This window comes from Aquarana catesbeiana, linkage group LG01 (assembly GCF_042186555.1).
Source record: "Aquarana catesbeiana isolate 2022-GZ linkage group LG01, ASM4218655v1, whole genome shotgun sequence".
Classification (NCBI taxonomy): Eukaryota; Metazoa; Chordata; class Amphibia; order Anura; family Ranidae; genus Aquarana; species Aquarana catesbeiana.
The window spans coordinates 194,595,788-194,610,449 of record NC_133324.1 but is presented as its reverse complement, the minus strand read 5'-3'; the positions used below and the strand labels follow the sequence as shown (position 1 = coordinate 194,610,449).

At 40.3% G+C, this 14,662-nt stretch overlaps 1 protein-coding gene across 1 annotated transcript in view; it reads left to right on the top strand.

The window, feature by feature from the left end:
* CDO1 (cysteine dioxygenase type 1) overlaps positions 1–13,551 on the top strand; it is a 33,580-nt gene extending 20,029 nt beyond the window's left edge. Inside the window, exons 2-5 of the mRNA XM_073624646.1 lie at positions 2,440–2,517; positions 5,573–5,730; positions 10,462–10,631; positions 12,791–13,551. Of these exons, the coding sequence (XP_073480747.1) occupies positions 2,440–2,517; positions 5,573–5,730; positions 10,462–10,631; positions 12,791–12,820 (436 nt within the window). The 3' untranslated portion in view covers positions 12,821–13,551. The remainder of the gene's footprint in view (positions 1–2,439; positions 2,518–5,572; positions 5,731–10,461; positions 10,632–12,790) is intronic.
* The last annotated feature ends 1,111 nt before the right edge of the window (positions 13,552–14,662 follow it).

Here is a 14,662-nt window from a genome sequence, read left to right as displayed (position 1 = left end):
AATACCCCTAATAAAATACAAAAACAAAGCTGCAAGACTGATTCTTGACTCTGGCGTGTTCTGCAAAATTCTGTGTGCAGGGTGGGAGATACTTCATTCACCAGCGGCTCCTGCGGGAGTAGCGCTACAAGTATTACAAAATTTTTTTTGCTGTTTTAACTTGTCAACTTCTTATTTGGATTTTTGCCCATCCAGCTCTAGGATTTACAGTGGTGCGAAGTGGGTGATCTGATCCTTTTCCTCTACACCACCTGTTAAACCATACAGGATGGTCCCTGTCATATCCCCCAACCCATGACCGGATGGTAAAGAAGCAGCATCAGACAGTTTCTGTTGACCATGAATGTTTCTTTACATATGCATCTCGTACAACTTCATAAACGCATTTAATGGGTTGCCAGATTCAGAAACAGTCATAAGTAGCTCCTCCTTTCTTGCTACAAACTCATATAGTAGGGCCTCTAAAAGTGTGGATGTGGTAGAAGGAAACAACGGTAATTCTGAGATGACTGTGTAAGAAAAAAAAAAATGTAAAAATCTGGTGCCGTAGAGAAAAGGAAGAGTGATAGGTTAGTAAATAGGTTTGTTTCCCATCTACATAATGCTTTTGGGGATGTAACAGTGGAAGGTAAAAGTCTTTTATTTTAGCTATAATTGGTGTGTGTGTATTTATGTACAGTCAGAGCCTTTCAAAAGTATTCACCCCCTTAGCTTTTTACCCATTTTGTTACATTACAGCTTTTACTGTTTGTGTGTGTGTGGATTTTTTTTTTTTCCCTGAATTAGTCTAAGTTGGTGAAGTAAAATTTGAAAAATATATACATAAAACTATTTTTCAGAAATCAAAAAACTGATAACTGGCATGTGTGTATGCATTCACCCCCTGTGTTATGAAGCCCATAAAAAGCTCCTGGTGCAACCAATTACCTTCAGAGTCACATAATTAGTGAAATAAAGTCCACCTGTGTGTAATCTAAGTGTCACATGATCTGTCATTACATATACACACTTTTGAAAGGCCCCAGAGGCTGCAACACCTAAGCAAGAGGCACCACTAACCAAACACTGCCATGAAGACCAAGGAACTCTCCAAACAAGGGACAATGTTGTTGAGAAGTACAAGTCAGGGTTAGGTTATATATTAAAAAAAAAAAAAAAATCCAAATCTTTGATCCCTAGGAGCACCATCAAATCTATCATGACCAAATGGAAAGAACATGGCAACACAGCAAACCTGCCAAGAGACAGCCGCACACCAAAACTCACGGACTGGGCAAGGAGGGCATTAATCAGAGAGGCAGCACAGAGACCTAAAGTAACCCTGTAGGAGCTGCAGAGTTTAACAACAGAGACTGGAGTATCTGTACATAGGACTACAATGAGCCGTATGCTCCATAGAGTTGGGCTTTATGGCAGAGTGGCTGGAAGAAAGCCATTACTTTCAGCAAAAAACAAAATGGCACGTTCTGAGTTTGCGAAAAGGCATGTGGGAGACTCCCAAAATGTATGGAGGAAGGTGCTCTGGTCTGCCGAAACTAAAATGTACCTTTCTGGCCATCAAAGAAAACACTGTCTGGCGCAAACCCAACACATCACCCAAAGAACACCATCCCCACAGTGATACGTGGTGGTGGCAGCATCATGCTGTGGGGATGTTTTTCAGTAGTCGGGACTGGGAAACTAGTCAGAGCTGAGGGAAAGATGGATGGTGCTAAATACAGGGAGCAAAACCTGTGCCACTCTGTGTGATTTGAGGCCAGGATGGAGGTTCACCTTCCAGCAGGACAATGACCCCAAACACACTGCTAAAGCAACACTTGACTGGTTTAAGGGGAAACATATAAATGTGTTGGAATGGCCTAGTCAAAGCCCAGAACTCTATCCAATAGAAAATCTGTGGTCAGACTTAAAGATTGCTGTTCACAAGCGCAAACCATCCAACTTGAAGGAGCTGGAGCAGTTTTGCATGGAGGAATGGACCAAAATCCCAGTGGTAAGATGTGGCAAGCTTATAGAGACTTATCCAAAGTGGCTTGGAGCTGTGATGCACGTTGACTTTTTCTGTTATTTTGTCCTATTTGTTTGCGTCACAATTTCTGTGGTTGGGTGTTTTTTATAAAAAACAAAAAAACAAAAACAAAAACAAAACTCTTTACTGATTCATAATTAAATGGTAAGATGCATAGATTGGTAGATAGTAGTACAGATAAAATTGCAGTTTGCCTTCGCACCACCTTTAATTGGCTTAGAAAGTGACAATGGTGACCGTTTTTATTCTTCAACTGGGTAAATTAACACAACATGCACTAGGCATATTAAAGCATTATGAAAAAGCTGCTTGTGTACTTCATACATGGCCATTCTATTTTGAGTCTTAAAATCTGAAATGTTTTTGTCTAGAGGAAAAAAAATAATCTTGTATGGTTTCTCTCGTTGCAGGTACACTCGGAATTTGGTAGATGAAGGAAATGGAAAGTTTAATCTGATGATTCTCTGCTGGGGTGAAGGACATGGCAGGTAAAAATAACTTTAGGCCCCATTCACACCTGTGCGACTTCTTCTAAGTAGTTCCTTTACTATTTTTTTTTGGTCTGCCTTTTAGGCGACTTAAAGTGGATTTAAACCCGAAAATTTTAATTAAGGCTTGCAACTTTGTACAGTATAGGATTTCATGTCATCTGTGCCCAGTCTTGCCACAAAGAGTTAATCCAGCTCTGAGCAATCCTTTATAATTTTTTTTTTTTTTTTTTCAGTGAGATAAAAACTGACACACAGAGAAATAGTCAGTTCTCCCCCCCTTGCTATGACAGACAGGTGATTTACATATCTCATGCATGAACCTGAGAGACATTCTGTGTACTTCAGATCCCCTCTTCCTTTCTTCTCCAGCTCTCCCAGGATTAGCTGCTTCACACCTTAGCATGATTGGGCATGCTGAAGTCGTGTGGTGACTTTTCTGGATGTTGGTGATCATAGTAGAAGCTCAGTGTAAGAAAGGCACATTGACAAGGAGTGTAGAGGTAGGCAGGGAGTCTACTGACATCACGACTGCATCCACTGAGCTCCGGGTAAATGACCCATCCACAGAATATACAGTTTTTTTGGGTCTCGTAACAGACAGAGGGGAGACATTTGACAGGTAAAGATACATGCAGGAGGCATGTATATCCTTATAGATAACCACCATGGCAGTAGTTTAGAAAGGATGATAGTGGGTTTGCATCCACTTTAATGTCCATAGACCTCAATGTAAACCTTCAAAAGTGGCATGAAATTCACACCTGCATAATACAGATGTGATTTGTGTGCAACTGGCACAGTCTGGAAATGCCAGCAATGAGGTATTCATCTAAAAAGTGTAAAATTTAGTAAAGACCTAACACAAGCTTTTGACAAGTCCTTTAAAAAAAAAAAAAAAAAAAAGTTGTCCAGTGTAGAACCATCGTCCATCACACAGCCACCTTCGACCCAAAAAAAACCCCCCTCCGCCGTATGACAGCTCTTAAATAGCGGAGGGGTGGCACGGCCCCCTTGTGACATCACCGACCCAGCATGCTCTTGCATGTGATAATCCCCCTCAGGGTCCTTCAAGTAAAGCATGCATGAAACTGAAGCCAACACTGTCTTAATTGCTCATTTCAACCGGTAACATGAAACACCTGTGCGCACACACATTTAAGGCTGCATTCACACCTTCGTGTTTCGGTAATGTGGGCAGAAATGCATGTTTTCAGCCTGTGTTCTCATAAAAGCGCTCATCGAACTTGTAGTGCTTAATAGCACCCAAACACGGGTAGCAGTCACGCATTTTTGTTGTGTGTAAAATGTGCATTGCCCAAAAAAAAAAAAAAAAAAAAATGTGCTGGGCTTGCTGCCAAAAAGTGCAAGAGCTACTTTGAGTTACTTTTTGTACATAGGGCAGCCCATTCACGTGACTGGGATGCCCTATGCTATCGTGTGACAAATGCAAAAAAAGTGGGAAAGAAATTCATCACAAAGGTGTGAATGCAGCTTAACTTTGTATCTAACTACTCCCACAAAGGAACATGAATGATTTATGACATTTGTATAATTACAATAGGCTCAAAGCCTATTCATAGTGTCTATACCTTATTTTCCATCCACAGTGTGACCTGTGATAAAAAAAAAAACAAACAGAATTGATCTAGAACTTCCCGCACTGTATTCTGGTATGAGCCAGCTATTAATGTAGAATCTTCAGTGCTGCTCAAAGTCTTAGGGCATCATGGGTCGAATTAAAGGTGTCTGAGGCCAACTTTATCTCAGCTGGTGTGCAGCCAATCTGCCTTTAAAGTGTGTGTGTGTGTGTGGGGTGTTTTTTTTTTTTTTTTTTTTTTTTTTTTTAAGCTGGGATGGTGGAGGAGGGGGAGAGAGTTTGCTATGGGCAACTGCATCAGAACTTTTTTTTTTTTGTTCCCCAAATGAGATAAAGTGCTGCATATGGATTTTTTGTTAGACTGATAGAAGTCTTGAACAGCTCAAGAGGAAAAATCTGTCTTATGTACAAACTCTCTAATTAATTATGTGCATTTCTTCACGTACACTAATGTTTACGCTGTTACTTTTAAAGCAAGGTAGTTGGTAGACATTCTCTTGTCATAGTTCTCAAATATTGCTGCAATAATTCCACAATTGGTGCAAGTTTTAACTTAAAATTTCAGACCTAAATCTTTCTGTCAAATGTACAGTAGAGGTTTGGTTTGTGTGCAAGTAACTAGACCTCCGTACGGTCTGGGATCCATCTACTTCCATGTGACCCTGAAGATGCTTTATTGCTCCTAAACATACTGGGGGTTTATTTACGAAAGGCAAATCCACTGTGCACTTGGAAGTGCAGTCGTTGCAGATCTGAGGGGAAGCTCTGCTGATTTTATAATCCCAATCATGTGCAAGCTAAAATGCTGTTTTTTATTTTCCTTGCATGTCCCCCTTGGATCTACAGTGACTGAACTTCCAAGTGCACTTGTAGTGCAAAGTGGATTTGCCTTTTGTAATTAACCCCCACTATGTTGCCCTTGTTGTAGACTGTTATTTTCAGCTGGTGGCTTTCGCCCCATATTCCCTGGTGTAACACTTCCAAAGTTCAAAATCTGTTTGAGCAGAACAGGTACACTATGTCCAAAAGTATGCAGAAACCCCTCCAAATTTTTGAGTTCAGGTGTTACTGCAAAGGACACTGTTAATATGTAAAAAAAAATGTTTGCATGCCAATACAACTGTACAACTTCTTCCAACCTTTTATAAACGGTTTGTGGAAGGTCATTTTCTATTTAGCACAACTGTCCTTATGCACAAAGTTTGGTGTGAAGGAATTCAAGTTTCCTGATCGCAACCCTACCGAATGCCAACTGCAAGGCAGGTCTCCCTACCAAACATAAATACCTGACCAAATTTGTCTATATAATTTTTATATGGCATGAGATTCCACCGCACCAGATACATAAAAGTTGGTGTTTCACTGGTGCAGATCAATTGCACAATCTATACTTTGCTTGTTAATGCCTCTTTGATCCACCATTCTAAGCTGTTTTAAAATTATTCTTCCATGCAGCAGTATACACGATCACACCAACTCGCACTGCTTCTTGAAGATTCTCCAAGGCAACCTGAAGGAGACTATGTACGAATGGCCACAGAAAAAATCAAATGGGGCAATGACGAAAACATCTGAGACGGTGCTGAAGTTAAATCAATGTGCATACATCAATGGTAATTTTATTTATTTTTGTGAAATGGCTAACACTTGGCACTTTTAGGGACACCTTCATTTGGAGGTGATAAAAATGTTTCAGCAAGCAGATGTGACAAGACTATCTGCTAAGGGTGGGGGGAAATATTTTACCAAATTATTGCCATTATTTAATGCAGTTATTTTGAATCTGGATTTGGCTGAAATGTGGAGAATCCTCAGCCCTCGTTCACATTGGAGCAACTTGTCATGCGATTTGATGGGTCAGGAGTGTTTTGTTTTTTGTTTATGTAGTGCCACCCCCGAAGGAGCCGCTTTGTAATTTTGGGTTCTGTTCTGTGCCTCAACTCCAAGAACAACCTCAGCCCCTCTGGCACACCTGGTTAAATAAAATCACTGCAAACGCAAGTGGTAAAGATACCAAAAGGAATAATAGAGCTTGCAGGGTAATTATTACTAGAGATATTATTTGGTCAACAAAAATGTAAACACTGGGTATTCACCAAATTACAGGATTTAGTGTTAAACAGAATTGGTGATATGCAATGAACTGGCAAGAACAGTGACCCTGAATGTGGGGCCAATAGATCCCAAGTGGTCCTATGAGCCCAGGCACAAGATGGGTAAGAAGAGACTCTTGGTCAATCGGCTCCCTCAAAGCACATATGCCACAAGAGAAAAATAACAAACGCAATTTGTGAAAATTCAAAAAGCTGTTTTGTTTTTTGTAATGCATTAAGATAAAAAACCTTCTGTGTGCAGCAGCCCCCCTAATACTTACCTGAGCCCCATCTCGATCCAGCGATGTTGCACAATTGCCTCAGCCATACGGGACTCTCCTTTCTGATTGGCTAAGACACAGCAGTGGTGCCATTGGCTCCCACTGCTGTCAAAGTCAGTGAGCCAATGAGGAGAGAGGGAGCGGGGCAGAGTCATGGCTCTGTGTCTGAATGGACACACGGAGCCTCAGCTTGGGTGCCCCCATAGCAAGTTGCTTGGTGTAGGGCACTCTACTGGAGAGAGGGCCCAGGAGCACTGAAGAGCGACCCCAGAAGAGGATCAGGGCTGATTTGTGCAAAACCATTACACCGAGCAGTTAACATGTTTGTTATTTTTATACAAAAAAATACTTCAGTGTCACTTTAATCAGTAGCAGATTTTGCAGTTAAATTCCTTTTATGTGGAGGCATCCATAAAGTAAAGGGATCTGAGATCTTCAGCTAGCTATGACAGGGCCCAAGGATAATGCTGTGCAATAGCGACGAGCTAAGTTCAGTAGGGTAAACCGGGTGTTTGCCAGCAAAAGGCCTTTGCTGTAGAAAGGGTGGGGGTAAAGATGTCTGCATGCAGTGACTTTGAATGTAATATTAAAGGTGGGCTTCTGCCCTCTCACCAATTGTGACGATGCCAAGGCTCATGGAGATGGGATGTCCCACAACAGGCTCTTCAAGGATTGGCAGCCTGATGACCCAGAGGCTCAGTGATGTGGGCGTATATGAAGATGGCCTAGAGTAGCCACACAGCCGCTAAGATGCCTGTGGCAGTAAACCTGTGCCCAGTGATGGAGTTTGCCAAATGGAGGGGCCTCCGCTCTGTCCAGACTGCGATGCCCACACACAAATCCAGCGTCATCTAAATGTTTTTGAAGTGAACTTGGGGAGGGCAGAAATGCGGAACTGGCATGGCTGGTGTTTAAGGTTAACTTTTATTCAGTGAGGTCTGCAATGTCTGAAAACGTACACTGCTGGCTTTTTACAGGTTAGTAACTCGCTTGGTAGTGAAGCCACTACCATGATAACAGCCCTGGGGCCTTGACCTTTTTTAAAAGCCAATATCAGCGGTAGCTACAATTGCTACATTGGCAGAAATCTTTTGACAAGATATTCTCAATGTGTCATGCAATGAGTTTTTATCTGTCTGTGTCCTACATACCATAACTGCATTTAAAAGGCTTGAAAAATAGCAATCTTAGATAAATACAAGTAGCTTGACTGCTGCATCTTTTACAACTATACTTTGTCTGAACTGTTACATAATCCTCAACAGTACTGATATCTAAGGGTTTATGTTCAAGGTAAAAGTATTGATTATATACATAGTTCTACATATCTGGCTTGCGAAAACTCCCTTTGCACAAGCCAATCACTTGTAGTTTTGTTAAAAGGACTACAGTCTAGGTTTATTATATGCCTTCTACTATAGTGTCACAAGTGAATACTACTTCTTCTTTCTTCTTCTTCTTTCCTTTTTTAAAAAAAAAAAAAATGTAGCAATAACTCTCTGTGGAGCTGCTGGTTTAAAGGGGGCTGTTACCGTCACCTTCGCTACCTCTATTTCACCAGAACCGGGTCTAGGGTCCCGTTGAGTTTAATACCAGACACTGTAGGCACCGGACACTTGAGTATCTTTTCCAATGCTTTAATAAACGTAAATTGAAGGAAGTAGCAGGAAAGAGGTAGAAGGAGAGTTGCAGGGAAGTTCAAATATCTTTTCTTAGTGTGGTATTAGAAATTGAAATCTTGTAGATGAATATACTCTCTAGAGTTGAATCTTTGCCTGCCTGGATAGGTTTCTCTCACTAACCTAGCAGCCAGTACGCAGCACGAACAAAAGTCTCTGCCACAGACTTGATTGGAACAAAACCTGTACGATCCTCTGCCACAGTATGTAATGGTTTACGATGAACAGCAAACACAGCACTAGAACCTTTAAGCCAACCCGGCAGTACTATGCAGTAGAATTACTTTAGGATGCGTCCTCCAACTCTCCAGACCAGCACTCTGCATGATCCTTCCATGACGGGTCCTCCCCTGGAATCTTCTCAGTTGTCCAGCTTCTTCCCTCTAGGACAGACAGCCCAGGAACATTCCTCTGCCGCTGTGGTAGGCCCCAGACAGGCTTCTGGGCCCACCTACACGCTGCAGCGATGTGGGCCTCCCGGATGGAGAACCACGAGGTAGTACTCCTAGCACATACCTGTCGGCCAGGAGGGCCAGCAGGTGGAACGAAAAACGAACCCTAAAACATGGCGTCTGACCCATAACTACCCTCTCCCAGAATGCAACTCAGAGGACCACCTCCACCGAGTTATCTCCGGGACAGAGGAGCACTTATACACTTCAGCGTGTTGCCTTTCCAACACCGACCCATGGTGACAACGACACCCACAGGCACAGTGTGAAACTACATGCAACTCAGCCAAGCTGGAACAGAGGCAAATCTGACTATGTATGAAACAGATAACCCACTAAATTTACCTATAAGCGTTAGATTGAAAATCTACCAGCGCTACATTTAATATGGCCATAACTATTTCAACACAACCTTTTCACATATCTGTTTTCTTTTTCAGTTGTCATAAAATTGTTGCACATAAGCAGTCCTGAGATTTTGAGTGGTAGAAGATTGCAATATTTGACTGCATTGGTCTGGGGTGTTCATTTATTTATTTTTTCCCCTGCAAGTTCTCAGTCTAAATTTGCCAATTACATTGGCCTTAACACATTTTTAGCACAAATTCAGTGGGGCTTTCACAAAGCTTATTTTAAATGTAATTTATGTCAAAACCACATGAAGTTCATTTGCATATTGCATAGATTTTGAATCCTTGTGCTTTTATTTTTAAACCATTGTAAGCTCCATAATTCTTGAGGATCTCACATTTATCTCCACCTAAAATGCCTTCTATTTCTGCTCTCTGCAATAGATCTATAATGGGACTTCACAGTCAATGCCTACAAGAGGCTGAAGGGAAGTTGTCAGTATTTTTTTTTTTTTTTTTTTTTTTTTTAAATTGAACTTTATACACTTGAGGTGATTGTAGCTGTGTTAGTGCACCTGCAACTAAAACAATTGGATACTGTCCATGATACTTTTAAATTTGCACTAACCTCCAAACTTTCAGGACAAGTGTCTCTGATTTTGAGGGACAGTCCCTCATTTGGAACAAAGTCCCTCCTTTCCTATGCATCGGTCCCTCATTTTGGTCTGATCTTTATAGTTGTATATAAAATGCATTACTTGTCTGTCAAAGTGTTTCCCAGTGCTAAACCTTTTTAAATCCAATTTCTAAATTTCTGCATTTGTAAATTCCAGTATAAAGGAATACTAGTGGTAAAAAAAGAACATCCATTATTATTTCTTCTTATTCATTTTTTTTTTTTTAAAGGGGGGGATCTGTCAGGGAGTGTACCCTATACTTTTGCTAATGGGTGTCCCTCATTCCCTCAGAAAGTTGGGAGGTATAGTGTACCCCATTCTTAGTCCAAGCGGTACCTTGAAGGAGGTACAAAAGCTTGTCCTGAATTAATTTGTATTTTAGAGCAAACAAAGTTTCACTGACCGTACACAATTATGAAATGTGATATTTCAGTTTTTCTTTTTTAATAAATCTACAAAAAATGTCAACAATTCTGTGTTTTTTTTTTTTTTTTTTTTTTTTTCTATCAATATGGGGTGCTGTGTGTACATTAATGAAGAATAAGTGAATTTAAATGATATATATATATTTTTGCAATAAGCATATTATCATTGCTTTGCGCAAAAGTTGTAGTGTCTACAAAATAGGGGATAGACTTTTTTTTTTTTTTTTTTTTTTTTTTTTCCATAAATGCATTTAAGGTAAAAAACATTTTACATTTACAGCCACTTTAATTGTAGTCCCAACACTGCTTTAGCTTGGATATGTAGAATTAGTGGCTATGTCATAAGGTTTGTCTTCTAAGCAATCTGTCAATCCTTCTTCTTTCTAGATTCCATGGGCCTTCACCGAGTGGAAAACCCAAGCCATACAGAATCAGCTGTGAGTCTCCACTTGTATAGCCCGCCATTTAACCACTGTCAAACTTTTGACCAACGAACTGGGCACAAAAACACGGTGAAAATGACATTTTGGAGCAAATATGGAGAACGAACTCCAGTGGTGAGTGTAAATGTAGGGATGTGTAGTATGAGGAAAAATATTTGGTTGGACAGGTGGGGGAAGTACACATCCACAGAAGTAAAGAAAATGAGTGACATGTAAGGTATACACATGTGGGGAAAGGAACTGGTAAGCAATGGGCAACTCTGCACAGGTGAAGGGGACATACAGAGCCGCTTATAGGGCAGTACAACCAGCCCCCCTGTTATACCGGGCCCGAGCAGCTTTGTAGTTAATTTCTAGCTTAAAAAAAAAAAACAAATTGGCTAAATAACTTTATTAACCTGCACCTACGTGATTATTAAGGTATATAGTACCTTCCTGGGCCCCATCAGTTTAACAGAGGGGTCCAGGAGGAAAGAGCAAAAGAGGGACTTTTTCTCCATTTTAGGGCGCAGGCAGACAATCCCTGCTCTGCACCAGTGTACCTTGTAACAAACTAAAGTTCCGGCTGCTCACCTTATGCTTTCCCCGGTGGATGGATTCAATTGTAATGTGGCTCCCTTCCCTCAGTAAGTGCCGTGCTGCTGCAGCCTGTGAGACTGAGGGAGAGACTGATCCCTGAGGAGGCTGAGACAGTAGTGCAGAAAGAGTAATCCCAGCGGCGGTGCACAGGCAAGCAATCCCCCTGCACACACACTGACACATCACACAGGCTAAGGTGCAGTCCCCAGACTCCCCATTGTGTGCTCATGGTCATCATTATGATCAGAGCACACCAGGTGCTGTATGGCTCTGTCAGTGTAACATACTGTTGGGTGTTGACTTTCTTAATATATGGCTGTACTGTGTGTTACAGACTATAACACTGTACAGCCATAACAAAGTCAGGACCCAGCAGCCATGTTTCACTGACAGCCATACAGCACCTGCTGTACTCTGATCATCATAATGATGATGACCATGAGCACACAATGAGACGCTACTTTACATGTGTGTTGGGGGGGGGGGGCAGTACAAACACACAGTCAAGCTGCATTTTTACCAACCCAAAACCACTCCCCTTTGAGAATTTTTCATCCAAGCTTTGCATTCAGGTCCCCTGCCAGTTTTTCATGCAGACCTGATTGAAAGCTCCATGTAGGTCTACAGGAGTCCAGATATGAATTGACTTGTGTGCATTTAGATCCGCCTACCTTCGTGTCCATTCAGGTCAAAAAATAAAAAAATGAAAAAGAACATCCTTTTCTATTTTTCCAGACCTGAATGTGACAGATTAGAGGTAGCCTGATGTAAATGGACACAAGTCTGGTGTATGCGGACCCAAACTGAACGGGCACAGATGTCAAAACGCTGACATCTCTTCCATTCAGATCCAGTTATGATTGGTGGGGCGCTGTAAAGCTTCCTGGTGGTATAGCTAAGGTGGGTTCAGACTATGGTCCAAACACGCCTGAGCTCATCCCAGCTAATTAGTTGTCAAAAGTTCTAAAATACGACGTCTCTGCTGCTTTATTATAGTGTAAAAAGTTTAGAATAATATTGGTTATTAAAGGTTCACCTTTTGGAACATGTTGCATGTTTCAGCTTCTGCCACCATTCCCCCCAGATTTCATGACAGCGTGGAGCCAGGGGTGATGTTGTGGGCGGGGCCAAGGGGGCCCCGTCAGGTAGGCTGTATGGGCCCCATGATTTCTAACAGCGGCCCTGGGGACATACCAGGATGAAGTTGATCTATGGTCTTGTTTTTCCACAGATCTTAGTTCCTGGGTACTTGGCAATTCTAGTCCCAGCCCTTATGCTTGGTGGATGCACCTAAGTGTCTTCATGCTGCTTTTCTATGTGCATCCAATGCCAAACTGTTTGTGGTTTTTTGGTTTTTTTTTTTTTTTTCTTTTGCTGCAATAAAATATTTCTATATGCTATCAAAAAAAAATATGCATGTATAATTTTTCTTTTTTAAAGCTTTACCGCTGGACCAAAGATTATATAAATGTATAATAACCATACACATGGACTTTTATGCTGCTCATAGATGCAGTCTGACATTCCAGTGTACAATATTTTAAGTTTTGATGATGATGTATCCACCCAGAGCACTTGACCTCCACCAACGTATTATTGTATCTGATATGAAAATCCTAACATAGAAATGCAAAAAAAGTATGGTATCCTGTTTTAGTTAATTAAGCTTTTTAAAACTTTTTTTTTTTTTTCAGGCAACCATACAGTCACAAGAAGACAACTAGACTTGCCCAGAATGTTGTATTGGAAGCCTTTATGAAAACAAAATGGAGTTCCTAAATACTGTAGTTGATTAACTTTGCAAGAGGAGCTGCACTTGCAAGAAAATTATCCTCAGAGCTTGTTGAATAAGGTGAAGCTCTGCTGAATTCAATCATCCAATCACATGCAAACAAAACTGGTGTTTGTTTTTTATTCCTTGTAGTTGATTTGGGCTGTGTTGCAGAGTGGAACTTTGTTACATTCACAAAGCTCTGGGGCAGATTTTCTTGCAAAGTGCAACTTCCCTTAAAGAGAACAGCCTATTTGCCTTTGTTGTCATTTAAAAACCCTTTCAGCCTCTGGAATTTCTTGACCAAATTGTACATAACACCCTCAGTAGGATTTACAAGATGGCAGTTTTGGAATATTTCATTGTTTTTTAGCAAGTTCCTCCTCAAGGCTTACACCTAGTCTAGAGAAGAAACTTTTATTTGTAAAACCAATTTATTTTTACTTTTTATAAGGATCTGTATAATTGTGCATGTCCTTGACTCAAAACAGCAAACTAATCTTGCATGTCAGGAAATGTCGTCTTCCTATTATATTTTTTTTTAAACTGCCCTAATTTGTATGTATAGATTTTAACAATGTTGTAAGAAATGTACATTTTGATCTATGTATATTTTTAGAAAAAAAAACTTGGCAATGAATTTGGAATCTTCAGAAGCAATAAAGTTCAAATTCATTATTTTGATTTCTGATGTTCATATTAAAGTTTTATAACTCGGCCACACACTACTTAAAAAAAAAAAAAAACTCACTGTTACCACTTAATCTACCCAAAAAACATTTTGTACACACGTTAACTTTTTTAGGATACTCGATCACTCACACTCTCCACTCTTTAGCTGTGCCTGTCAAATGTTTGTAGGCACTATTTCATATTTATCTGACTAAAACAAAAGTATTATTACAGACCTGTGAAAGTTAGTACATTTCATGGAAACGGTTGACTTTTCCAATATTTGAGCAGACAAATATTCATAGATCGCCATACTTGAACAAATTACATATAAAATTTACATGGGGTATTTTCATATTCAAAATTTAACAAAATACACATTTTATCATATGGAAAAAGTAAATGCACCCCTATGTTTACCAACACTTCATTTTCATTGAATCTGGTGTTCCAGATTAGGTATCTGTGATTGGAAGCCTTATTTAAAACCTCAGGCATTTGGCGTCTTTTTTCCTGCTGACTTATGTGATGCCATCATGCCATCATAAAAGCAATGCAATACACTCAAAGAAAGGTGTGGGTGCCTATGAATCTGACAATGAATTTAAGATTGCCAGGTTTTGATGGCGATGGCCCACATTACACGATTATCTGATTAATATTTATATATTTTTGTTGAGTAAATGATTTAACAGGCACATTGTGTTCTTATTCAAATCAAATATAGTATATCACCTTTTTATCTGTAGCCACTGTTTGCATAATGATGAAATGTTTTCCTGTTCAAAAGTCAATCATATCAGTGGGGTACACTTAGTTTTTCACATGACTGTACATGTTTATTATTCTTATACAGGATTTATATGGTGACAACAGTTTGCGCAGCACTTTATAACATGAGGGCAGACCGTACACTTACAATACAAATCAATTCAGAGGGCCCTGCTCGTTAGAGCTTACAATCTAGAAGGGAGGGTCAAGTGGAACAAAAGGTAATAATTGTGGGGGAAGAGCTGATGGAGATGTAATATCCCTTTAAATTTCGTACCTGGGGGGTGTCTATAGTGTGCCTGTAAAGGGGCGCATGTTTCCTGTGTTTAGAACAGTCTGACAGTTGTTAGAT